We start from the raw sequence: 27614 nt of genomic DNA on the forward strand, positions 1-27614 counted from the left end.
GGTAAACGAAAATGGAGAATCAGCAACCATACTTCAACCTTATTGTAAACTGACAAACACTAAAAACGTTTTAAGTTAAAAGTACCCTCTATCCTTTGTAGAGATATAAAACCAAAACAAATCAAACTCCGACTACAAGGGTTACTCACTACACACTCAAATCCACCTCCGCGACTGGAGGAGGAAGGGCAACTGGTTCTGGCACCCCTCTAAAAACGCCTCACCACGTTCTGCGACACGGCCGGAAGTGACGCATAACCTGCGACGCCAGTGCCTGCAGCCCACAGCTGCGGGAGTCGGCCTTCAGTCGCACCGGAGACCGCGTACTTTCCTCCGATGGTTGCAGCAAAGGGATCATGACGGGGAAAAAGTCCTCCCGGGAGAAACGGCGCAAACGTAGCAGTCAAGAGGCCGCCGCGGCGCTCGCGGCCCCGGACCTCATACCTGCCTTGGCCAGCGGCGGCAGTGGAAGCACTAGCGGCTGCGGTAGCGCCGGTGGTTGTGGGAGCGTCAGCTGCTGTGGGAACGCCAGCTTCAGTGGAAGTGTCACCGGCGGTGGAAGCGCCGGCAGCTGCTGGGGTGGGAGCAGCGTGGAGCGCAGCGAGCGCCGGAAGCGGAGGAGTACCGACTCTTCTTCCAGCGTTTCGGGCTCCCTGCAGCAGGTGCGTGCGCGCCCCTCTCGCCGCTTTCTGGAGCTGCTGCTTTTTTGAAGAAGTTAGGCTACTAGAGGGATGGGGCGCCGGCTGGAACTTACTGCTAGCGCGGCGATCCCAAGGTCGTCCGTGCTTGAGGTTCATGTTCCTAAGTCCTGGTGAGCTCCACACTCCCATCCATATCTTGAATCTTGAACTTCAAGTTTCTGGATTTCCTGATCACTTGACTTTTTTTTTTTTTCACCCTTGGCTCCTTCCACTCCAATGATTTCAGTCTCCCAGAAGAGTATGAGTTGGAAGCTAGCCTTCATTGCCCTTGCTAGCCAAACACTTCTCCGTTTGTCTTCACCTTTTCGTAGATATGGTTAACGCCACATTACAGATGAGAAAATTGAGGTCCAAAGAGGTTAAGAAACTTTACTTAAACGATCACAGAGTTTGTTAATAGCTCCTAGATTTGAATCCAAATATCTGACTACAAAAGCCGTGTTCTTTATATGCAACTAATCTGCCAAGATAACACCGATTGAAAAAAAAAATTCGTAATTCGTTTCAAAACGAATGAATATGTACTTTAAATTTATTCAATGTGGAAATAAAGGGAAAGCGTATTCTTGCCTCTCCATTAATATTTTGATATGCAGCCTCTTTCCATTACTTCTCGTCAGATATGTGTATTTAAGTTCCTACACTTAAGCTGTAGTGTTATTCCAGCTGTTGAATGCCTGCATTGTTGTGATAGGTTTCTTTCTATACGTGGTTTGTTATTTTTAGTGACTTCCTGGTATTTTATATTTTTACTGCTATTTAGATTTGCAGGTTTTTTTGTATTGTTGTGACTCCATTACAAATACCTTTGTTTATATATCTTCTACCAAGAGTTATGTTGGGAGAGTGTGAGAACTCAAATTCCTGGGTCAAGGCTTATGCTATGAGGAAACTTAGTGAATGCCATCAAATGCTTTCCAGATAAGACTTTACAGATTTGTAGTCCAAACAGTATACATATAAGAATACACATATATAAGAATACTTATTTCCGAAATTCTTAACTAGCATTTGATAACCATTTTTTTAAAAAAAATTGCCAGACTAATGGGTCAAATTAATATTGTGCTTGATTTTATTTTCCTGATTAGTGAGATTGAACATTTTAATATTTTTATTTGCCATTTGATTCCTTCTTATGTATTTTCCTGTACATATCCTCTGCTCATTTTTCTCTTCAGTGTTTCAACTTTTAACTGATAAGTTTCAAATATTTTCACATAAAGCCTTGGTTCTAATTTTTATGTAGAGTGTATTGCAAATATTGTTACAACTTTGTCCAGGGTGTACTGAAGCCTTTGATTTTTTTAATTTTTGTCTTTTTTTTTCTTTGTTTTAATTTGCCTTTGATATTTTTTTGTAGTCAAAGTGAATATTTTCTTGAGCCTTCTGGATTTTGTGTGTTGTTTAGAAAGATCTTTCCTATTGCAAGATTATGAGACTATTCTGTATTCTCATATTTTTTAACATTCCATTTTTTTGTTGTTGTTTTGAAACGGAGTCTCGCTCTGTCGCCCAGGCTAGAGTGCAGTGGTGCAGTCTGGGCTCCCTGCAGCCTCCGCTTCTGGGGTTCAAGTGATTCTCCTGCCTCAGACTCCCAAGTAGCTGGGACTACAGACGCTCTCTAACACGCCCTACTAATTTTTTGCATTTTTAGTAGACATGAAGTTTCACTCTGTTGGTCAGGCCAGTCTCGAACTCCTGACCTCTTGATCCACCTGCCTCGGCCTCCCAAAGTGCTGGGATTACAGGCTTGAGCCACCGCACCCGGCCAACATTACATTTGGAAGTTGGGAATTAAGGAAGCATGGGCTATGTATTTTTATGTATTTTTCTTGTATCTAACCACTGTATTATTAGTTTGAAATTATTTGTTACAGGTTTTGAAATATCTTTGACCAGGTTAGGAAATTCTTCTTCAATTCTTAGTTCAGTATGGTTCTAGAGTTTTATCAGGTGGTTTTCTGGCATTGTGTTGAGATGATCACATACTTTTTCTCCCTTTAATCATTTAATGTAATTTATTGATAAATTAGTTGATGTTGAACAGTCTTTGGAGTCTTGGAACAAGCTCTCTTTAGTTTGTTGAGTTTCTTGTACTTGGCTGGAATTCAGTATTTTTACTTTTTGTTTTCTGAGACCGAGTTTCACACTTTTTGCCTAAGCTGGAGTGTAATGGCGCGATCTCAACTCACCACAACCTCCGCCTCCCGCGTTCAAGTGACTATACTGCCTCAGCCTCGCGAGTAGCTGGGATTACAGGCGTGCGCCACCAAGCCTGGCTAATTTTGTACTTTTAGTAGAGATTGGATTTCTCGATGTTGGTCAGTCTGGTCGTGAACTCGTTACCTTGGGTGATCCGCCCGCCTCGGCTTCCCAAAGTGCTGAGATTACAGGCACGAGCCACCTCAGCGGCAGTGGAGCCTCCCCTTGTCGCCAGGCTGTAGTGCAGTGGAGTAACTGCTGCCTCCCAAGTTTAAACAATTCTCCTGTCTCAGTCTCCTGAGGAGCAGGGACTACGGGAGCATGCGGTCACACCCAGCTAATTTTTCTATTTTTAGTAGACACACGGTTTCACTATGTTGGTCAGGATGGTCTCAATCTCTTGACCTCGGGATCCGCCCTCCCAAAATGCTGGGATCACAGACGTGAGCCACTGCCATCAGCCTATTTTTAATTTGATGTAAATGTTTCTAGATTAGATCAGCCTGTGGTTTTTATTTTTGTAATGGATTGAGTTAGGAAGCTTTTTGTCTTTTTGGTGTGTTCCAGAATGGTTTATATTTTCTTCTCATATATTTGTCAGAAATATCTGGGTCTAGTGGAGTTTTTTAGGGTGATTAAAAAAAAAAAAACTCTTTAAAAATTTTTTAATATAGATCTATTAAGTTTTGCCACACCTAGATTCAATTTTGGATATCACATTCTTATTTTAAATAGTTTATTTATTTATTTATTTATTTATTTTGAGACAGAGTCTCATTGTGTCACCCAGGCTGGAGTGCATTAGCACTATCTCAACCCGCTACAATTCCCACCTCCTGGATTCAAGTAATTCTCCTGCCTTGGCCTCCTTAATAGCTGGGATTACAGGTACCCACCACCATACCTGGCTAATTTTTGTATTTTTTATAGAGTTGGGGTTTCACTATGTTGGCCAGTCTGGTCTCGAACTTCTGACCTCAGGTGATCCACCTGTCTCAGCCTCTCAAAGTGCTGGGATTACAGGCGTGAGCTACCTCGCCCATCCCAGTTTCCATAGTTCTAACACTCCATTATGATAGGGAGACCAACAACATTGGTCAATTGAATACTGAAAACATTTGCATACAGAATTAAACCCATCTTCTAATGAAATATGTGTGTATTTGTGAAGAAAAGGTCATTGCATATTAGGCATGTAGATAACATCTCAAACTTTAGAGTGCTATTGTATCTGTTGTGTATTGAGTTCCCTATTTTTTTGAAATATAGTTGACATACCATACAGTTCACCCACTTCACATGTACAATTAAGTGATTTTGTGTGTGTTCACCGAGTTGTGCAGCCATCACTGCAGTCAGTTTTAAAATATGTTCATCACTCCAGAAAGCAACCTTATGTGTTACTTTTAGCTATCATCCTCAATACTCACCCCTACTGTGCTCCATACCTGTTTAACTACTAACTTATTTCTTAATTCTATAGATGTATACATTTTCCTGTTCTGGACATTTTATATGAATGGGAATCATATAATATGTGGTGTTTTGTGTCTGACATTTTTACTTAGCATAATGTTTTTAAGGTTCATCCATATTGTAGCACATCAAGTTTATTCCTTTGTATCACAGAGATTCATGCCTTTTTATGACTGCTGTACCACATTTTGTTTTGTTTTTGTATAGCTGTACATAGGTACCACATATGTATAGGTACCACTATACCACATTTCATTTTTCCATTTATCACTTGATGGACATTTGTGTTGTTTCTGCCTTTTGGCTATTATGAGTAATGCTGTTAAGAACAAGTTTTCGTGTGGATGTATCATTACATTTCTCTTGAGTGTATATTTAGGAATGGAATTGCTGGGTCATATGGTGACTTTTTGAGGAACTGCCAAATTAGCTTCCAAAGTAGCTGCACAATTTTATAATCCTGCTGACAGTATATGAGGATTCCAGTTTCTCTGCATCGTTACATTGTAAGCTGTTAGAACAAGTACTAATTCTTTTACTTTTTCAGTCTAATTATCATAGTATTCTTTAAGAGTGACCCATTTTAAAACTGCTTTTTAAACAACTCTCTGACCTCTGGTCAGGGAAGATTCTCCAGAGAAAATGACTGTTGAATTGTCTGAATTATCTGAATTTGTTAATCTTGTAAGTGTGATAGAGAAAGGAGAGGAAAGACTGTCCTAGGAAAATGGTATGCAGAAGCCCTGCCTGTATGAGCTGAAAGAAGGAGAATAGGTTACAGTTCAGTAATTCAAAGGAGATTGTGTCCTGAACACAAGAATGAGCATGAAGTCCGTGTAGGCCATATTACCTTAAGAGCAATGGGGAGGATGCACACATACACATTTTATATGATCCATTCTGCTAACAGTATACAAAACAAGGAAACCTCAGATTAAATTCAGAGAGTCCCATTTAATGGCTTTTGGTGTAACCTAGGCAAAACATTGTAGCAGTTTGGAATAGAATTATAGAATAGATTTGGAGAGACTGGATACAGTTGGGAGAGAGTAAAATGGACAGAAATATCTTAAATTACTGAAATTGGTTACTTTCATTATGATCATGTAAATTTTAAAAATGATGATAGCTCCTGGTAAGTATATTAATTTACTGCATAATATCTGTGATTTGTAACTATTTTACTTCAATCTATTTATATGAATTGAAGTACAGTGATAATGCATACATAGAACTTTTGGGTGAATGGCCTGTTAGGGGAATATCCTAATTTTTTAAAAATTTAAACTTTAAGAAATTATTCAATATTTAGTATACTTTTGTTTGTGTATCCTAAATATCTCTTCCTTTTATAGCTACTGCTTGAGTTAATTGCAGTTTGGAGAGGAAAATCAAAGAATATTGAACAATTAAATATTCTCTCCTGTGGTTTTAGATAAATTATTGTGCAAAGTATTTGAGAATTTTTGATGAAGAATAACTTATTAAATAAAAATGTCATACATATTCTTTATATTTTAAATAGTATTATTTAATGTTTCTTTATTTTAACTTTAGGAAAGCAAATATATTTTGCCAACTTTGGAGAAAGAATTATTCTTGGCAGAACACAGTGACCTGGAAGAAGGTGGATTGGACCTGACTGTCTCATTGAAACCAGTTAGTTTCTATATATCAGACAAAAAAGAAATGCTTCAGCAGTGCTTCTGTATCATAGGAGAGAAGAAGTTACAGAAGATGCTTCCTGATGTGTTAAAGGTACTTCATTACACATCAGACTATATACATATGTAGAAATACAATTTTCTTTGTAGCAATTGTTTGTTTTACTTAATGCGTGTTTTTTTGAGACACAGTCTTATTCTGTCACCCAGGCTGGAGTGCAGTGGTGCAATCTTGGCTCACTGCAATCTCTGCCTCCCGGTTCAAGCAATTCTCCTGCCCTAGCCTCCTGAGTAGCTGGGATTACAGGTGTGCATCACCACGCCTGGCTAATTTTTGTATTTTTAGTAGAGACAGGGTTTCACCATGTTGTCCAAACTGGTCTCGACTCCTGACCTTGTGATCTGTCCCCCTTGGGTTCCCAAAGTGCTGGGATTATAGGGCTGAGCCACCTCACCCGGCCTTAATGCAGTTTTTAATTGGATGTTTGTATCGGAAACAGGCTACTTGAAAATATTTTGTAAAATGGAGAATCATAAACAGCCTTGTTTATTTAAAAATTTGCCAAGAAAAAATGTTTAGGCAAGAAATTTGTTGACCCTGTGGAGATTATTCTGTTAAGTACAGGGAATGGGAGTAATTAAATTGGACATATAGTCTTTCTGGTGCTTTAAGAAATAATGTCACAGCATGCTGCTCTGTAACAATAAACAACAATGGTTGGTAATACCTTATATTTCATTAGATTTGCAAGTACTTTTATGTAATTGTTTTTGAAAATTATTTAGGGAAATATTTGTTGTTCTAATTTTATAGTTGTAGAAATAGACCTCGGACACTCAAGTTAAGCTCGAGGTCATATATCTAAAGATACAAGACTTGAATATTTAAGCCTTTAGAATAATTACCTAACACAAATAGGCTGCTATTAAGAATAGCTGGGAAACTGACTCTCTTTAGTTTGTTCTTTGATAATAAATACAGCTTTATGTATTACCATCAAATCTATAATCTTCCCATATTAACTGGAAGTGTTTCAGATTTCATCCCAGGGAAAGGTGTATTTGAATCTAGTTGAGGCTTTAATTTATTTTATTGTAAGATTTTGCTAACTTAAATTTTTGTGATTGAAATTTTCCAGTTTACACTGGGGCTGTGTTACATAAATGCATTTTTTAAAATGTCATTTCCTTTAGAACTGTTCAATAGAAGAAATTAAAAAACTATGCCAGGAACAGTTAGAGCTCCTGTCTGAAAAAAAAATTTTGAAGATTCTTGAGGGTAAGAATACATATTTTTACATTCTGGTAACGTATTAGTTAATGGTGTATTCAGCATAAATCCTGAGGTAATCTTTCTCCTACTTGGATGTAACTTTAATTTTATTATTGAGTTATCATTGAAGAGTATTTTTACTTCTATTTGTACTAAAAAATACGGTTCACATATAAGAATAGCAGTTCAAGAATACACTTAATATGTTGTTTTTCCAAATCAAGTGTATATAGATAAGAGTGTAAGAAAATGAAGTAAAAAATATTTACCAAAGATCTGTTAAAAAATTAATTATTGAAAAGGCAAAGATTTCCCTTAAAATATTTTTAATTTTCTTTTTTAGATTTTTTACGTTGTTTAGTGACTTTTGCATACTGTTTATTCTCTAATAAGACCCAAGTATGGAGTTAGAATACTTCCATGCAATTTATCAGTATTTGTTTGTCTGCCTGAAGTATGACTACTCTTTGTGATACTTACACCTCTACAATTTGGGACTTTCGGCCATTTATTTTTTCTTTTGGAACTTTGTAAGGATTTTCACATTCACATGACAGGAGAAGAAACAAAAATTGGATCCTTTCATGAAGTTTCCAGAGATAGTTTCATTGTTTTTTTTTAAGCCTGACTCGTACTCTGTCGCCCAGGCTGGAGTGCAGTTGTGCGATGTCAGCTCACTGCAACCTCTGCCTCCCAGGTTTCAGCAATTCTCCAGCTTCAGTCTTCCAAGTAGCTAGGACTACTGGCACGCATCACAGCATTCTGCTAATGTTTTTTGTATTTTTAGTAGAGACGGGGTTTTGCCGTGTTGGCCAGGCTGGTCTCGAACTGCTGACCTCAGGTAATCTGCCCATCTCAGCCTCCCAAAGTGCTAGAGTTACAGGCTTGAGCCACTGCACCGGGCCAGATAGCTTCATTTTTAAATGTAAAATTGTTTGTTGGAATTTTGTAACTCTGGAAATAGATACATACATATGTATATAGTGTTTAAGTATATATGCACACATTTCTTGTTTGTATACATTTATATAATAGATAAAAAGAAGACAATAAGAAATACATAAGGCATTGAAAAAAGTATTTTAAATACAAGCAATTAAAAATGTAAATTTTGACCCCGTATAAAGTTCTTTAATCTGCATCACTTTTAAAGATGATTTTTTTAATGTAATGATTACACCATTGTAACTTTTTTTAAAGTGTCCTTTCAGTAGTTTCTTTCATTTGTAAGGTGACAATGGAATGGACTCTGATATGGAAGAGGAGGCAGAGGATGGCTCTAAGATGGGATCTGATTTAGTCAGTCAGTAAGTGTAAAAACTTTCATTTTTATTTCAAAATTTCTTTGTTATTCCTTTGATGATTCGTTATGTCAAGGATGTTACTGTTTTTTTTGTGTGTTTTATTTATAAAATCATTCAGTGCTATAAAAAGATTCATTTGTGTACTTGTAATGATTGGTCCTTTTGTTATATAGGAAGATGGCATTAACTACTTTCAGGATTAAGGTGATTTTTTAAAACTACTCCACATAGATAGAGAACAGTAGCAGTGCCAAACTGAAGCAGAATCACTCTTATTTGGATTTTGAATATGCTATTCATGATCCTCACTATTTATTTATTAAGCATTCCATCAGTTTCTATATTAACAGCATAGAACACTTGATCTCATTAAATTAATCTGTGTATCTATTGTTAGGGAATAATAGTCTCATTTCACAGATGAGATAGTTATGTTCATTTTATGTAAGTCTACGTATTTTACCTATAAATATATATTATTTTATTATTGGGATGATAAAATAATACTTAAAGTTTTGGGATGCTGACTAGTCAAGAAGCTACATGCTAATTGTTATTTTTTTATTTTATTAGTGTACATCAAACTTTCACCTATTAATTTGAGCATATATTGATGCACTTTGCTTAAAACAATTAACTATTTTGGTAGTTTCCAGAGAATGACTTGTTCTTTGCAAAGCTTAGCATTTTTCCTGAATATAAAGAGGAATATAAAGAGTTGTGCTAGATGAGAAAAAAATAAATTATAAAAGAAAAAGAAATACTCGTGCACAGGCAGTAGTACAAATAAGAGGTTACCAGGAGTAGTAGCATAGTGAAGTATATACTTAACCAGAAATACAGAATTTTTTTCATTTCTAAAAGAATGCTGCTGGGTAGGAGTGTTATAGGGTAATTTATTTGAAACCACAGAGTAGAAAATGTACATTTAAAAAAAATTATGTGTTTTATTGCACTTTAGGTTCTGGGGCACATGTGCAAAACATGCAGTATTGTTGCATAGGTACATACATGGCAGTGTGGTTTGCTGCCTCCATCCCCGCCCCCGTCACCTACATCTGGCATTTCTCCCCATGTTATCACTCCGCAACCTCCCTATCCCACACTGTCTCTCTCTTATTCCCCCACAACAGACCCCAGTTTGTGATGCTCGCCTCCCTGTGTCCATGTGTTCTCATTGTTCAATACAGGCCTATGAGTGAGAACATAACGGTGTTTGTTTTTCTGTTCTTGTGTCAGTTTGCTGAGAATGATGGTTTCCAGATTGATCCACATCCCTACAAAGGATATGAACTCATCCTTTTTTATGGCTACATGGTGTTTTTTCCTTGTCCAGTCTGTCATCGATGGGTGAACATACGTGTGCATGTATCTTCATAATAGAATGATTTATAATCCTTTGGATATATGCCCAGTAGCGGGATTGCTGGGTCAAATGGAATTCCTATTTCTAGGTCCTTGAGGAATTGCCAACTGTCTTCCACAATGGTGGAACTAATTTACGCTCTCACCAACAGTATAAAAAGTGGTTCTGTTTCTCCACATCCTCTCCAGCATCTATTGTCTCCAGATTTTTTAATGATCGCCATTCTAACTGGCGTGAGATGGTATCTCAATGTGGTTTTGATTTGCATTTTTGCAGTGATGATGTGCATTTTTTCATGTTTTTTGGCCTCATGTATGCCTTCTTCTGAAAAGTGTCTGTTTATGTCCTTCATCCCTTTTGAATGGGTTTGTTTTTTTCTTGTAAATCTGCTTTAGTTCTTTGTAGATTCTGGATATTAGCCCTTTGTCAGATGGGTAGATTGCAAAAATTTTTTCCCATTCTGTTGGCTGCTGGTTCACTCTAATGATTGTTTCTTTAGCTGTACATCAGCTCTGGAGTTTAATTAGATCCCATTTGTCTCTTTTGGCTTTTGTTGCCAAAGCTTTTGGTGTTTTAGTCATGAAGTCCTTGCCTATGCCTATGTCCTGAATGGTTTTGCCTAGGTTTTCTTCTAGGGTTTTTATGGTGTTAGGCCTTAAGTCTTTAATCCATCTGGAGTTAATTTTAGTGTAAGGTGTCAGAAAGGGGTCCAGTTTCTGCTTTCTGCACATGACTAGCCAGTTTTCCCAACACCATTTATTAAACAGGGAATCCTTTCCCCATTGCTTGTTTTTGTCAGGTTTGTCAAAGATCAGATGGTTTTGAATGTGTGATGTTGCCTCTGAGGCCTCTGTTCTGTTCCATTGGTCTATATCTCTGTTTTGGTACCAGTACCATGCTGTTTTGATTACTGTAGCCTTGTAGTATAGTTTGAAGTCAGGTAGAGTGATACGTCCAGCTTTGTCCTTTTTGCTTAAACTTGTCTTGGCTATGCAGGCTCTCTTTTGGTTCCATATGAAGTTTAAGATGTTTTTCTCTAGCTCTGTGAAGAAGGTCATAGGTAGCTTGATGGGAATAGGGTTGAATGTATAAATTACATTGGGCATTATGGTCATTTTCACAATATTCGTTCTTCCTAACTGTGAACATGGAGTCTTTTTCCTTCTGTTTGTGTTCTCTCTTATTTCGTTGAGCAATGGTTTGTAGTTCTCAGTGAAGAGGTCCTTTACATCCTTTCTTAATTGTATTCCTAGGTATTTTATTCTCTTTGTAGCAATTGTGAATGGCAGTTGTTCTTGATTTGGCTCTAAGTCTGTTATTGGTGTATAGGAATGCTTGTGATTTCTGCACATTGATTTTGTATCCTGAGACTTTGCTGAAGTTGCTTATCAGTTTCAGGAGATTTTGAGCTGAGACAGTGGGGTCTTCTAAATATACAATCATGTGTCTGAAAATAGAAACAATTTGACTTCCTCCCTTCCTAACTGAATACCCTCTATTTCTTTTTCTTGCCTGATTGCTCTGGCTAGAACTTCCAATACTATATTGAATAGGAGTGATGAGAGAGGGCATCCTTGTCTAGTGCCAGATTTCAAAGGGAATGCTTCCAGTTTATGCCCATTCAGTATGATATTAGCTGTGGATTTGTCGCAAATAGCTTTTATTATTTTGAGATACGTTCCGTCGATACCTAGTTTATTGAGAGTTTTTAACATAAAAGGCTGCTGAATTTTGTCAAAGGCCTTCTGTGCATCTATTGAGATAATCATGGTTTTTGTTTTTGGTTCAAAAACAAAATGTGGTGGATTATGTTTATAGACTTGCGTATGTCGAACCAGCCTTGCATCCCTGGAATGAAGCCTACTTGATAGTGATGGATAAGCTTTTTGATGTGCTGTTGCAATCGGTTTGCCAGTATTTTATTGAAGATTTTTGCATCTATGTTCATCATGGATATTGGCCTGAAGTTTTCTTTTCTTGTTGAGTCTCTGCCGGGTTTTAGTATCAGGATGATGTTGGTCTCATAAAATGATTTGGGAAGGAGTCCCTATTTTTGTGTTCTTTGGAATAGTTTCAGAAGGAGTGGTACCAGCTTCTCTTTGTATGTCTGGTAGAATTCAGCTGTGAACCCATCTGGACCTGGCCTTTTTTTGGTTGGTAGGCTATTAATTGCTGCCTCAACTTCAGCCCTTCTTATTGGTCTATTCAGTGTTTTGAATTATTCCTGGTTTAGGCTTGGGAGGACATAAGTGTCCAGGAATTTATCCATTTTTTCCAGGTTTACTGGTTTTTGGGCATAGAGTTGTTTGTAGTAATCTGTAATTATAGTTTGCATTTCTGTGAAATCTGTGGTGATATCCCCATATCGTTTTTTATTGCATCTATTTGATTCTTCGCTCTTTTCTTTTTTATTAATGTGGCTTGTGTCCTATTTTGTTGATCTTTTCAAAAAACCAGATCCTGGATTTATTGATTTTTTGAAGTGTTTTTTTGTGTCTCTGTCTCCTTCAGTTCTTCTCCGATCTTAGTTATTTCTTGTCTTCTGCTTGCTTTTGAGGTTTTTTGATCTTCCTCCTCTAGCTCTTTCAATTTTGATAATAGGGTGTTGATTTTAGATTTTTCCTTGCTTCTCATTTGGGCATTTATTGCTATACATTTTCCTGTAGACACTGTTTTAAATGTGTCCCAGAGATTCTGGTATGTTGTGTCTTCATTCTCGTCGGTTTCAAAGAACATCTTTATTTCTGCCTTTGTTTCATTTTTTATCCAGTCAACATTCAAGAGCCAGTTGTTCAGTTTCCATGAAGCTGTGTGGTTCTGAGTTAGTTTCTTAATCCTGAGTTCTAATTCGATTGCACTGTGGTCCGAGAGACTGTTTGTTATGATTTCTGTTCTTTTGCATTTGCTGAGGAGTGATTTACTTCCAATTATGTGGTAAATTTTAGAGTAGGTGTGATGTGGTGCAGAGAAGAATGTATATTCTGTGGATTTGGGGTGGAGAGTTCTGTATATGTCTCTTAAGTTTGCTTGGTCCAGATCTGAGTTCAAGTCCTGGATATCCTTGTTAATTTTCTGTCTCGTTAATGTGTCTAATATTGAGAGTGGAGTGTTAAAGTCTCCCACTATTGTTGTGTGGGAGTCTAAGTCTCTTTGTAGGTCATTAAGAACTTGCTTTATGTATATGGGTATTCCTGTATTGGGTACATATATATTTAGGATTGTTAGCTCTTCTTGTTGCATTGATCCTTTTACCATTATGCAATGCCCTTCTTCGTCTCTCTCGATCTTTGTTTGTGTAAAGTGTGTTTTATCATAGACTAGGATTGCAACTCCTGCTTTTTTTTGCTCTCTATTTGCTTGATAAATTTTCCTCCATCCCTTTATTTGTAGCCTATGTGTGTGCTTGCATGTGAGATGGGTTTCCTGGATATAGCACACCGTTGGGTCTTGAGTTTTTATCTAATTTGCCAGCCTTTGTCTTTTGATTGGGGCATTTAGCCCATTTACATTTAAGGTTAACATTGTTATGTGTGAATTTGATCCTACCATTTTGATGCTAGCTGGTTGTTTTGCCCATTGGTTGACACAGTTTCTCCATTGTGTTGATGCTGTTTACCATTTGGTATGTTTTTGGAGTGACTGTTACTGGTTGTTCCTTTCTGTATTTAGTGCTGTGTTCTGGAGCTCTTGTGAGACAGGCCTGGTGGTGACGAAATTTCTGAGCAATTTCTTGTTTGTAAAGGATTTTATTTCTCCTTCATTTATGAAGCTTATTTTGGCTGGATATGAAATTCTAGGTTGTAAGTTCTTTTCTTTAAGGATGTTGAATATTGGCCCCCACTCTCTTCTGGCTTGTAGGGTTTCTGTGGAGAGATCCGCTGTGAGTCTGATGGGCTTCCCTTGTGGGTAACCCGACCCTTCTCTCTGACTGCCCTTAGCATTTTTTCCTTCATTTCAACCCTGGTGCATCTGACAATTATTTGCCTTGGGGGTTGCTCTTCTTGAGGAATATTTTGTGGTGTTCTCTGTGTTTCCTGAACTTGAATATTGGCCTGGCTTGCTAGGTTGGGGAAGTTCTCCTGGATAATATCCTGAAGAGTGTTTTCCAGCTTGGATTCATTCTCTCTGTCACATTCAGGCACACTTATCAAATATAGATTATGTCTTTTCACATAATCCCCTATTTCTTGGAGGCTTTGTTCATTTCTTTTCACTTTTTTTTCTCTAATCTTGTCTTCTCATTTTATTTCATTTTGTTGACCTTCAGTCTCTATATCCTTGCTTCTGTTTGGTCGATCCAGCTATTGAAACTTGTATATGCTTCCTGAAGTTCTCATGTTGTGTTGTTCAGCTCCATTAAGTCATTTATATTCTTCTCTAAACTGTTTATTCTCGTTAGCATTTCATCAAACATTTTTTCAAGGATCTTAGTTTCTTTGCATTGGGTTAGAACATGTTCTTTTAGCTCAGAGAAGTTTGTTATTACCCACCTTCTGAAGCCTGTTTCTGTCAGTTCATCAGACTCATTCTCAATCCAGCTTTGTTCCTTTGCAGGTGATGAGTTGTGATCCCTTGGAGGAGGAGAGTTGTTCTGATTTTCGGTGTTTTCATCCATTTTGTGCTGGTTTCTTCCCGTCTTTGTGGATTTATCTACCTATGGCCTTTGGTGACTTTCGGATGGGGCCTCTGAGTGGATGTCCTTTTTGCTGATGATCAAGTTATTTCTTTCTGTTTTTTAGTTTTCCTTCTAATAGTCAGGCCCCTCTCATGTAGGACTGCTGGAGATGAACTCCAGACCCTGCTGTCCTGGGGATCACCTGTGACAGCTGCAGAACAGTAAGGGTTGCTGCCAGTTTCTTCTTCTGTTATCTTTGTCCCAGAAGAATACCTGCCAGATATCAGCCTGAGCTCTCCTTTATGAGGTGACTCTTTGGATATACAGGGATCAGGGAGCTGCTTGAGGAGACAGTCTGTCCCATGTAGGAACTCAAGTACTGAGCTGTCAGCTCTGTTGTTCTGTTCAGAGCTGCTGGGCAGGTACGTTTAAGTCTGCTGCAGTGAAACTTTTTTTTTTTTTTTTTTTTTTTTTTTTTGGGGGTTTTTTTTTTTTTTTTTTTTTTTTTTTTTTTTTTGAGACGGAGTTTTCGCTCTTGTTACCCAGGCTGGAGTGCAATGGCGCAATCTCGGCTCACCGCAACCTCCACCTCCTGGGTTCAGGCAATTCTCCTGTCTCAGCCTCCTGAGTAGCTGGGATTACAGGAACGCACCACCATGCCCAGCTAATTTTTTTTTGTATTTTTAGTAGAGACGGGGTTTCACCATGTTGACCAGGATGGTCTCGATCTCTTGACCTCGTGATCCACCCGCCTCGGCCTCCCAAAGTGCTGGGATTACAGGCTTGAGCCACCGCGCCCGGCTGCAGTGGAACTTATAACCACCTGTTTTCCCAGGTGCTTTGTCCTGGAAAGGTAGGGCTTTATTTATAAGTTCCTGACTTGCTGCTGCCTTTTTTCAGAGCCTCTCCGCCCAACAAGGAGGTAGCCTTGTCACAGTCTGCCAGCAGTGGCATTGCTGAGCTGCTGTGGGCTCTGCCCAGCTGCTGAGTGAACTTCCTTCAGTTTTGTTTATAGAGGTATTATTAGAACTGCCTTGGTGATGGTGGTCTGCCTTAGTAATGGCAGACTGCCTCGGTAGTGTCGGACTGCCTCGGTAATGGTGGATGCCCTACCCCCAACAGAGCTGGACCTACCTGGGGCCAGCTGTGCTTGCTGTGAATCTCTCAATCCAGAGCGTTTCAGATTGCTGGTCTTTGTTGGGGTGGGACCCGCCAAGTCAGATCACATGGCTCCCTGTTTCAGCCCCCTTTTCTTCAGTTGATTGGGTGGCTCTGTCTCCCAGGCATTCCAGGCACCACTTGAAACGGCCACCCGGATTTCTGTGAGTTTTTGTGTGGGGACCCGCTACACCGGCTGAAACAGCCATGCTGGAAACTCGTAGCGCTTTTCAGCCCGGGAATCTCCTGGTCTGTGGGCAATAATAACTCGTTTGGAAATGCAGTGCTCACTCATCCTCTATGTTGTTCTCACTGGGAACTGCACTCCAGAGCCCTTCCTATTTGGCCACCTTGGATCTGCCTCCGAAAATGTACACATTTTTAATGTCTTATTACTGGAGTTCCTTCAAAATACTTAGCTTTAAATCATTTATATTGTATACTAATTTGGTTCAGCTAGTTTAAGCATTTACAAGACCTATTAACCTTTTAATATTTTAAAGTTTCTTAAATTATTGAAATTAATCATTTTGTTTCTCCCGTAATCCCCACGTTGATCAACATTTTGTTTCTTGATGCCACTTGTGGAGAATCCTGAATTAAGCTTTTGGTTGATTATATTTGTTTTCCCTTTTTAAAAATCTATTAATTTTTTCCAGGTTTTGAAGTGCTGTTAGGGTTAAGTGCTTGGCTTTTTCATACCTGAGCATTGATGTTACCTTTTCAACTGTTAGAAGCCATTTAATGATGTATTAGTCCATTTTCTTGCTGCTGATAAAGACATACCTGAGACTGGAGAATTTATAAAGAAAAAGGTTTAATGGTCTCATAGTTTCATATGGCTGGGGTTGCCTCACAATCATGGTGGAAGGTGAAAGGCACTTCATACATGGTGGGGGCAAGAGAGAATGAGGCAACCATGTGAAGTCTTGGTTGGTTTTTTAACCATCAGATCTTGTAAGACTTATTCACTACTACGAGAACAGTCTGGGAGAAACCACCCTTATGATTCAATTATCTCCCACTGGGTCCCTTCCACAACATGTAAGAATTATGGGAGTTGTAATTCAAGATTAGATTTGCGTGGAGACACAGCCAAACTGTATCATTCCTCCCCAGCCCCTCCCAAATCTCATGTCCTCACACTTGAAAATCAGTCATGCCATTTCAGTCCCCCAAAGTCTTATCTGATGTCAGCATTAACTCAAAAGTCTGTAATCCAAAGGCTTATCTGAGACAAGTCCCTTCTGCCTGTGAGCCTGTAGAATCAAAAACAATTTAGGTACTTCCTATATATAATGGGGATACAGGCATTGGATAAATATACCCCTTCCAAATGGAAGAAATTGGCCAAAATGAAGGGGCTACAGGCTCTGTTCAAGTCTGAAATCCAGTGAGGCAGTCAAATCTTAAAGCTCCAAAATGGTCTCTTTTGACTCCATGTCTTATATCCAGGTCATACTGATGCAAATGGTAGGTTCCCATGGTCTTGAGAAGCTCCAGCCACTTTCACATGCTGGTGTTGAGTGTCTGAGGCTTTTCCAGGTGCACAGTGCAAGTTGTCAGTGAATCTACTGTTATGAGGTCTGGAGGATGGTGGACCTCTTCTCATAGTTCCACTAGGCAGTGCCCCAGTGAGGGCTTTGTGTGGAGGCTTCAACCCCGCATATGCCTTTTGCACTGCCCTAGTAGAGGTCTGTATGAGAACCCCACCTCTGCAGCTAACTTCTGCCTGGACATCTGTTTCCATACATCTCTGAAATCTAGGTGGAAATTCCCAAACCTGCAGGTGCACAGTTCTTGACTTCTGCATACCTGCAGGCATAACACCATTTGGAAGCTGCCAAGGTTTGGGGCTTGCATCCTGTGAAGCATCAAGTCCCTAGGCTGCACACAGCAAGGGAGCCCTGGGCCTAGCCCATTAAACCATTTTTCCCTCCTAGGCCCCCAGGCCTGTGATGGAAGGGGCTGCCATGAAGACCTCTGACATGCCCTGGAGACATTTTCCCAATGTTCTTGGTGTTTAACATTGGGCTGCTTGTTACTTATGCAAATTTCTGTAGCCTGCTTGATTTTCTCCTCAGAAAATGGATTTTTCTTTTCTATGGCATTGTCAGGCTGCAAATTTTCTGAACTTTTATGCCCCCTTTCCCTTTTAAAACTGAATGCTTTTAATAACACCCACATACCTCTTGAGTGCTTTGCTGCTTAGAAATTTCTTCCACCAGATACTGTAAATCATCTTCCTCAAGTTCAGAGTTCCACAAATCTCTAGCCAAGGGCAAAATACTGCCAGTCTCTTTGCTAAAACATAGCAGGAGTGACCTTTACTCCAGTTCTCAACAAGTTTCTCATCTCCATCTGAAACCACCTCACCCTGGATTTCCTTGTCCATATCATTATCAGCATTTGGTCAAAACCATTCAGTAAGTCCCTAGGAAGTTCTAGACTCTCCCACATTTTCCTGTCTTCCTCTGAGCCCTCCAAACTGTCTCACCTATGCCTGTCATCCAATTCCAAAGTCACTTCCACATTTTCGTGTATATGTATAGCAGTGCCCCACTCTACTGGTACCAGCTTACTGTATTAGTCTGTTTTCACAGTGCTGGTAAAGACATACCTGAGAATGAGTAATTTATAAGGAAAAAGAGGATTACCTCCATATAAGAAGTGCCTTTTGCCTTCCACCATGTCATGAGGCCTCCCACATGGCTGGGGAGGCCTCACGTCATGGTGGAAGGTAAGAGGCACTTCTTATATGGTGGTGGAAAGAGAGAATGAGGGAACCAAGTGAAAGAGATTTTTCCTTATAAAAGCATCAGATCTCATGAGACTTATTCACTACCACCAGAACAGCATGAGAGAAACCTCCTCCATGATTTAGTTATTGCCCATTGTGTTCCTCCTACAATATGTGGGAATTATGGGAGCTATAATTCAAGGTGAAACTTGGATGGGGACACAGCCAAACTGTACCAAATGGATAGCCAATTATAGTAGCTATTTAACTCTTTTTAACGATTACAACAACGGCCGTGCATGGTGGTTCACACCTATAATCCCAGTGCTTTGTGAGAACAGGTTGAGAGGATCACTTGAAGCTGGGAGTTTGAGACCAGCCTGGGCAACATAGTGAGACCCTGTCTCTACAAAAAATTAGATGGAGTCTTGCTGTGTTACCCAGGTTGATCTTAAACTCCTGGTCTCAAGCTGTCCTCCCACCTCAGCATTCAAAAGCACAGATGACCCCATTTTGATTTTTAGTCAAGGTTTGTTTCTAAAGTTATGGAATAGGATTTAAGGTTTAAAGATGACAGAGAGGGCTTGGCACACTTAATTATGCATATAATCCCAGCACTTTGGGAGGCCAAGGTGGGTAGATCATTTGAGGTCAGGAGTTTGAGACCAGCCTGGTTAACGTGATGAAACCTGATCTCCACAAAAATTACAAAAAATTAGCCAGGCATGGTGGTGTGTGCCTGTAATCCCAGCTACTTGGGAGGCTGAGGCAGGAGAGTCACTTGACTCCAGGGGACGGAGGTTGCAGTGAGCCAAGATCCCACCACTGCACTCTTGGGCGACAGAGCGAGACTCCGTCTCAAAATAAAACAAATAAATAAAGATGACAGAGAGGTTTTCACAACTACTGCTGTGCTGCTGACCCATTGTGACTCTCTAAGGCCAGTGCCATCTCTAGCTCACTGAACTCCAACTCAAGGAGAAAGGGACTAAGTAAGGCGGTTGTTATATGGTGGCTCCTGCAAAACAGACTGCTTGTACATCAACTGATGGTAAAGCACCCAGGAAGCAACTGACTACAGAGGCTGCATATGAGAGTGCACCCTCTCCTAGCGTGGGGAAGAAACCTCATTGTTACAGGCCTGGTACTGTCGCACTCCATGAAATCAGTTGTTATTGGAAGTCCACTGATCTTCTGAATCACAAACCTCCCTTCCTCAGTCTGGTTTGAGAAATTGCTCAGGATTCAAATCAGACCAACGCTTCCAGAGCGCAACTATTGGTGCTTTGCAGGAGGCAAGTGAGGCCTATCTGGTTGGCCTTTTTAAAGACACCAACCTGTGTCTGTCCATGCTAAATGTATTAACAGTTACGCCAAAGACACCTAGTTAGCATGGAAAACATCTTTTTTTTTCTTTGAGACAGAGTCTCGCTCTGTCACCCAGGCTTGAGTGCAGTGGCGTGATCTCAGGTCACTGCAACCTCTGCCTCCTGGGTTCAAGCGAGTCTCCTGCCTCAGCTTCCCAAGTAGCTGGGACAATGCCACCACACCCAGCTAATTTGTGTATTTTTAGTAGAGATGGGGTTTCGACATATTGGCTAGGCTGGTCTTGAGCAACTGACCTCGTGTTCCACCTGCCTTGGCCTCCCAAAGTGCTGGGATTACAGGTGTGAGCCCCTGTGCCCGACCGGAGAACGTTCTTTTAGGAAACTGCTGTGACAGGAAACATTTCATTCTCTAAAAGAGAAACAAACAAACAACCACCTTTTTTTTTCTGTTGTTGATTGTTTTGAGCTTAGATATTTTTTTGCCATAGGGGCAAAAGGTACCTGTATTAGTCAGGGTTCTCTAGAGATACAGAATTAATAGGATATATGTATATACAAAAGGGAGTTTATTAAGGACAATTAGGTCACACGATCACAAGGCAAAATCCCATGATAGGCTGTCTGCAGGTTGAGGAGCAAGGAAGCCAGTGGTCGATCAGTCTGAGACCCAAAACCTCAAAAGTAGGGAGGCTGACAGTGCAGCCTTAGTCTGTGGCCAAAGGCCAAGAGCCCCTGGCAAACCACTGGCATAAGTCCAAGGGTCCAAGAGCTGACGAACTTGGAGTCTGATGTTCAAGGGCAGGTAGCATCCAGCATGGGAGAAATATGAGGGCCAGAAGCCTCATCAAATCTACTCTTACGTCTTCTCCTGCCTGCTTTATTCTTGCTGCACTGGCAGCTCATTAGATGGTGCCCTCCCAAATGTAGGGTGGGTTTGCCTCTCCCAGCTCACTGACTCAAATGTTAATCTCTTTTGGCAACACCCTCACAGACACACTCAGGAACAGTTACAGTACTTTGTATCCTTCAATCCAATCAAGTTGACAATATTAATCATCACAGTACCTAAGTATATGATTGTTAGTGAAAAAATAGGGGATAGAAATCAGGTATTTCCAGTTTTTTTATTTTTACTTGTCTGTGAATTTTTAACAAATTTAGGAACATAAAGCATTCATGCAAGTCAAATATTTCAGTGAACAAGTTTCAGTGGTTCAACTTTATAATAATTATAAATCTTAAAATTTTCTGGAAAAAGTGACATCATAAACAGCATTTTTGCTCTTAGAATTTACTGCAAATCAACAGCAAAAATAAACAGAAATAGAAATTATTTTGGATGAAATTAGGAGATATCCTTAACTTCAAATAACTTTGAGGAGCTGTTGTTAAATGCAGTGGTTTTCAAGTAAAGTTGTGGCAAGATACCTGTGGAAAACTTCCATGTATACAAATCTCAAAGACTCAGTGTACATTTCTCCAAAATTAGAGGAAGAGACTCAGGGAAGAAGGAAACTTGAATGTTGCTACTTTTTTCTTTGACAAGTAACTATATAGTGTATCTATTTCTTTAAAATAAGATGGATATTGGTTACAGGTAAGATTTGGGCTGTTTGGGAATCTTAGCAAAGATAATAACTGCTAGGTGTTTATTTTGGGCTGGATAGGTACTTGTTGATTTGTGTTGAAGATCCTAGAGGAATGCTGTGGATTTTTTTGTTTGTTCGTTTTAGGCAGAGTCTAACTCTGTCCCCTAGGATGGAGTACATTGTGCAGTCCTGGCTCACTGAAACCCCTCTCTTGCACTCAAGCGATCCTCCTACCTTGGCCTCCCAAACTGCTGGGACTAGAGGCGTAAGCCACCATGCCTGGCCAAAGTGGTGGATCTTGAGGAAAACTTGGTTTGCTGAGGTTTGAGAACTCCTGTTGGGAAGTGGAAGAAGACAGGGAATGGGAAGAGGAAAGTTACCATGTATCTTTCCTGAATATGCCTAGTTTCTTTTATTTTATAAGTTGAAAGATGGAATTGAGTGGGCTGAGTGTTTCCTGTCTTTAAGTCTGGGAGAACCTGAGAAAACTGGGGAGTAGATGTCTTAGAGAATAGTGGTTTACTTCTACATTGTGGATCTGTGGAGGGAGAGATGGCTTTGCTTTCTGCCAGTTTTAGAGTCGCTGCTAAACCTGAGTCCCAAGGAATTGACCATAATGGCATACATGAACACATGCCTGAATACATATATAACATCTTTAAAGGACCTTGATATCTAGAGAGACAATTACTTGAAAGAAACAAAGCACATGCCAAGCTAAATTAAGCTGTTAGAGGAATGAACATTTGCAGGGAATAAAATGAGCTCTTATGGAAAATCAAGTGCAGCACAAAGAATCATTCTTGGGCTGAAAAACATGATTTTTTAAAACTAAATTCTGTAAGTTAATCAGGGTAGGGGATTGTTATCATTAAGTCCCAAATTAGATGCCTGAAAGAATGGATTCCCAAAGCAAAAATATAAAAGATGGAAATCATAAGAGAAAGTAATCGAATAAGCTAGAAGGCTTTAGCATCCTCATGTATAATAAATAGGAATCCTAGAAAGGGAAAATGAAACAAGAAAGGAGGGATAAAGTACTAAATCATTAAGAAATTATTAAATAATATTATAGGAAAATAAAACAAATATAGGAAATATATTTAATAAATATAGGAAAATATTTCTGACCTGAAAAATAAATTTAAGTCTTCAAATTGAAAGTGCTCACTGAGTTCTAGGCAGGATTGCGGGGAAAAAAATAACATAGAAGCAAAGTTTTTTTATAAAGTGAAATATTTAACAGTCTTTCAGTCTACAGAATACATCAAAGAAGGAAAAGGATCAGATTTTTCATCTGCAACACCAGAAACATTAATAAGATATGGAGTAACATCATCATACAACTATATTACCCATGCTTCTATACTTGGTCAAGATACCATTTATCTGTTAGGTGAAAGAAAGATTCAGATAGGCAGGAATGCAGAGATGATATGCCCATGTACTCATCTGAGGAAAATAGTCATGTGATGCTTACTAATGGGGAATTGTACTGAGAGATGTGTAGTTAGGTGATTTTGTTGTTGTGCAAACATCAGAGTACACTTACGCAAACCTTGATGTTACAGGTTCAGTATGCTTTATTGGAAATGTTGGGGCCAGAAGTGTTTTGGGTTTTTTTTGGATTTTGGAATATTTGTATATATATACTGATGTCTTGGGGATGGACCCAAGTCTAAACATGAAATTCATTTATGTTTCATATACATCTTTTTTTTTTTTTTTTTTTTTTTTTNTTTTTTTGGAGGCTGAGTCTCGCTCTGTCGCCCAGGTTGAAGTGCAGTGGTGCAATCTCGACTCACTGTAACTTTGGCCTCCTGGGTTCAAGCAATTCTCCTGCCTCAGTCTCCCGAGTAGCTGGGACTAAAGGCACTTGCTGCTATGCCCAGCTAATTTTTTTCTTTTAGTAGAGACAGGGTTTCACCATGTTGCCCAGGCTGGTCTCAAAAATATGGAACGCTTCACGAATTTGTGTGATATCCTTGCGCAGGGGCCATGCTAATCTTCTCTGTATCATTCCAATTTTAGTATATGTGCTGCCAAAGCGAGCACTCATATACATCTTATATACCCTGAAGGTAATTTTATGCAATATTTATTTATTAAACAAATTTTTTTAAAGGCAGAGTCTCACTCTGTTGCCCAGGCTGGAGTGCAGGTACAATCATCGCTCACTGTAGCCTCAAATTCCTGGGCTCAAGTGATTGATCTGCCTCACCTTCCCCATCAGCTGGGACTATAGGCGTGTGCTACCGTTCCTGGCTCACTTCTAAATTTTTTGTAGTTACAAGGTCTCACTATGTTGCCCAGGCTGGTCTTGAACTCCCAGCCTCAAGTGATCCTCCCACCTTGGACTCCCAAAGCGGTAGGATTACAGACATGAGCCACTACACCTCCAATTTTATAAAATATTTTTAATACTTTTGTGCACCTGTCACAAGAGGTCACGTGTGGAATTTCACACTTGTGGCATTATGTTGGTGCTCAAAAAATTTCATATTTTGGAGCATTTTGGATTTCGAATTTTCAGATTACGGATGCTTAAATTATACCTAGGCTGTATGATATAGCCTGTTATTCCTAGGCTCCAAACCTGTACAACATGTTATTGTAGTGAATAGTGTAGACAGTTGTGGTACAGTGAGTGGTATTTATGTATCTAAATCTTATCTAAACATAGAAAAGGTACAATAAATGATGCACCTATACAGGGCGCTTACCTTGAATGGAGCACTTGCAGGACTGGAAGTTGGGGTGAATGAGTGAGTGAGTGGTAAGTGAATGTGAAGGCCCAGCTTATTACTGTACACTACTTTATGGACTTTATAAACATGTATACTGAGAATACACACCAGTGTATAAAATAATTCTTTCATAATAAATTAACATTAGCTTACCATAACTTAAAAAAACTTATATTTTAAAAAAACTTTTTGACTCTTGTAGTAACACTTAGCTTAAAAAAGAAACACATTGTACAGCTGTACAAAGATATGTTTCTTTATATCCTTATTCTATAAGTTTTTTTCTATTTTTAAATTGTTTTTATTTTTTAAAACTTTTTTTAAACACTAAGACACAAACACACACATTGACCTAGCTTTACACAGAGTCAGTGTCATCAAGATGTCTCCGGCTAAGAAGAAGTTTTCAGCTCCATTATAATCTTGTTGTTTTGTTTAAAGACAGAGCCTTGCTGCGTTGTTCAGGTTGGAGTGAGGGTGGCTATTCACAGGCACCATCATGATGCACTGCCATCTCAAACTCCTGGGCTCAGGCGATCTTCACACCTCAGCCTCCCAAATCGCTGGGACCATAGGAGCATGTCACTGGGCTCGGCCCCTATCATAGTCTTACAGGATTATTGTCCCATGTGCAGTCTGTTGTTAACTGAAACATTACGCATGCATGGCTTTTTCTAATTCAAGAAGGTAGGGGAAAATAACAAAATATAGTTCAAAAAACAAAAGCATACAGATGTCATACTTAGCTGTGAAGGCCTGATTACTTTCTTCCTAAGATAATAAAAAGGTGAGAATATCTACTTTCACTTTCTGCTAGAGAATATGCTGGAATTGTTACATGCCCAGGTACAATAAGGCAAGAAAAAGAAATAAAAGACATATGGTTTGGAAAGAAAAAAGTAAAACTGTCCCTAATTACAGAAGCATGACTATTTATATAGAAAGTTTTAAGGAATCTCCAAAACAAACAAACAAAAACCCTTCTAGAATACATATATGATAGAATAATGACCTCTGCCTCACCCAAGGGACATGCAGATTTTAATTCCCAGAATCTGAAATATGTACTTTTAAAAAACAAAAGAGACTTTGCTAATGTGATTAATTAAGTTAAGGATCTTGAGATGGGAATACTTTTATGGATTATCAAGGTGAGACCAATATAATCATGAGGATCCTTATAAGAGGGAAATAAGACAGTTAAAGAGATGCTGGAAGCAGAGATTAAAATCATGTGCTTTGCAGATGGAGGAAGGATCCACAAACCAAGGAATGTAGGCTGCCTTTTAGAAGCTAGAAAAGACAAGGAAGGAAGTAGATTTTTCCTGGATCTCTGCAAAAAATGCAGTATTACCCACACCTTGATTCTGGTTCTTAAGACTTATTTTGGACTTACAACCTTCAGAACTGTGTGAGAATAAATGTATGTTATTTTAAGCCACTAAATTTGTGATAGTATATTAGAGTGGCAATAGAAAACTAATACAGTATACTTGATTAAAACCTGGACAGTAAGCCAAAATTACAGATTTGTTGCCTAGAGCAGTAGGGGTATTTGAAATGCTTTAAAATTTTTGAAATTGTTTCCAACATGCCAAGTAAGGTTCTGTCACAACCTGGATTTTTTAGTTCCTTGAAAAAAATCAGATCAAGCAACCATCCTGGGAATGCAAAAAATTAGGGCTGAGTGCTGCTGTTTTTTATATGACATTGTATTTCAGTATGTTACCTAGTACTTCATTTGCCTGAATGTTAAATGTACAAAATGTTTATAAAATGAGACTCTGAGTGAAGGGGAAAATACAGGAAGGCCAAAGGTTGGCTTTAGAAAGTTATATCAATTTGTCAGTTTCTTATTAACAGAGACATACAGCTCTTTTAATGAAGAAAAATAATTTCAAATATGTCTAGATAAAGCAATCTGTGATATTAAAAATACATGAAAGAATCTGATGTTTTCTTTTAATGGGTGACCTATGCTCTGTTACTATGTTTGTTTGTTTGTTTGTTTGTTTGTTTGTTTGTTTCTTTCTTTCTTTTCTTTCTTTTCTTTCTTTTCTTTCTTTCTTACTTTCACTTTCTTTCCTTTCTTTCTTTCCTTTTTTGAGACAGGTTCTCTGTTACCCAGGTTGTAGTGCAGTGGCGTGATCTCAGCTCACTGCAACCTCCACCTCCCAGATTCAAGCAGTTCTTCCACCTTAGCCTCCCAAGTAGCTGGGATTATAGGCACATGCCACCACACCTGGCTAATTTTTGTATTTTTTAGTAGAGGTGGAGTTTCAGGAGTTCAGGCTGGTCTTGAACTCCTGACCTCAGATGATTTGCCCTGTTCGGCCTCCCTAATTAAAATTCTTTTATTATAGTTTTAATTAGAAAGGACATAACATCAATAGAATTGTCTAACAAGCTGTAAAGTGACATCTTTCAGTATGAGGTATACGTATACATGTTTATGTGTATGGTATTTAATATACTTTATGTATATTAGTTTTCTTATAACACGTTAAATATTTGAAGATACATAATTATGCACAAATGTTTATGAACAAGCTTTAAAAATTCTAAATTTATCTTACAGTTTGTCTTCTCATATTGGCAGCTTTATATATTCAAATTCTATTTCTCCTCTAAGGTCAGCTTTAATGTATTTTTTTTTCTAGATTTCTCTTTCTACTGCTGTTTTAAGCATGTATTTTCCTACTCTTATCATACCTTAAGATAACTCTTTTCTACTACCAATAGTAACAAGAAAGCAGAAATAAGATATTTTTGATACTGTGCTAGTTTGAAACTTCAAATTTATCATGACTGTTAAAACTATTTTAATGGGGTTGAGGATTAGAAACTGACGATACAACATCTATAGTTTCGAAATATCTTCAGTTTTTAAGTTAGAAAATTGACTTCATGTTAGCAGTAAATAGAATGCTGGTTACCAGGAGTTGGGGGGTGGGGGTCACGGGAAGGGGGTGGTTGAAGAAGTTTACTTCAGTGGATAGAAAAACACAGATAGAAGGAATAAGTTCTACTGTTCAGTAGTACAAGAGGGCTACTGTAATTAACAGTAATTTAATGTTTGTTTCAAAATAGGTAGAAGAGAAAATTTAGAATGTTCCCAGCACAAATAAACGATGTGTTTAAGGTGATGGGTGTTCCAGTTTTTATTATTACTCATTGTATGCTTGTATTGAAATATCACATATACCTCATAAATATGTACAACCATTATATATCTGTAAAATTTTTTTAAAAATGAAAAAGGTGAGGAATGGTATTGTCACCCTAGGGAAAAGAAAATGAGCAAATTTATATTTTATTTCAGGTTGTTTGTATTTTATTTCAAGTTGTATAGTTTTGTAGTGTTTTAAAACTATTAGGGATTGTGACAACATTTGTAAAATTACACATTGAGACAAAATTGCCTAACAACAGCAACACTTTTAAGTAA

The 27614-nt window shown here is 38.7% G+C and overlaps 1 protein-coding gene and 1 non-coding gene across 2 annotated transcripts in view; one reads left to right on the forward strand and one right to left on the reverse strand.

Moving 5' to 3' along the window:
• The first annotated feature begins 243 nt into the window (after window positions 1-243).
• CAAP1 (caspase activity and apoptosis inhibitor 1) overlaps window positions 244-27614 on the forward strand; it is a 59301-nt gene continuing 31930 nt past the window's right edge. Inside the window, exons 1-4 of the mRNA XM_017520168.2 lie at window positions 244-662; window positions 5940-6140; window positions 7241-7325; window positions 8551-8626. Coding sequence (XP_017375657.1) covers window positions 357-662; window positions 5940-6140; window positions 7241-7325; window positions 8551-8626 — 668 coding nt within the window. The 5' untranslated portion in view covers window positions 244-356. The remainder of the gene's footprint in view (window positions 663-5939; window positions 6141-7240; window positions 7326-8550; window positions 8627-27614) is intronic.
• LOC119469747 lies at window positions 23368-23474 on the reverse strand. The gene has a single exon (XR_005198590.1). It is a non-coding gene; the product is annotated as a U6 spliceosomal RNA (small nuclear RNA).

This window comes from Cebus imitator, unplaced genomic scaffold (assembly GCF_001604975.1).
Source record: "Cebus imitator isolate Cc_AM_T3 unplaced genomic scaffold, Cebus_imitator-1.0 Scaffold809, whole genome shotgun sequence".
Taxonomy (NCBI): Eukaryota; Metazoa; Chordata; class Mammalia; order Primates; family Cebidae; genus Cebus; species Cebus imitator.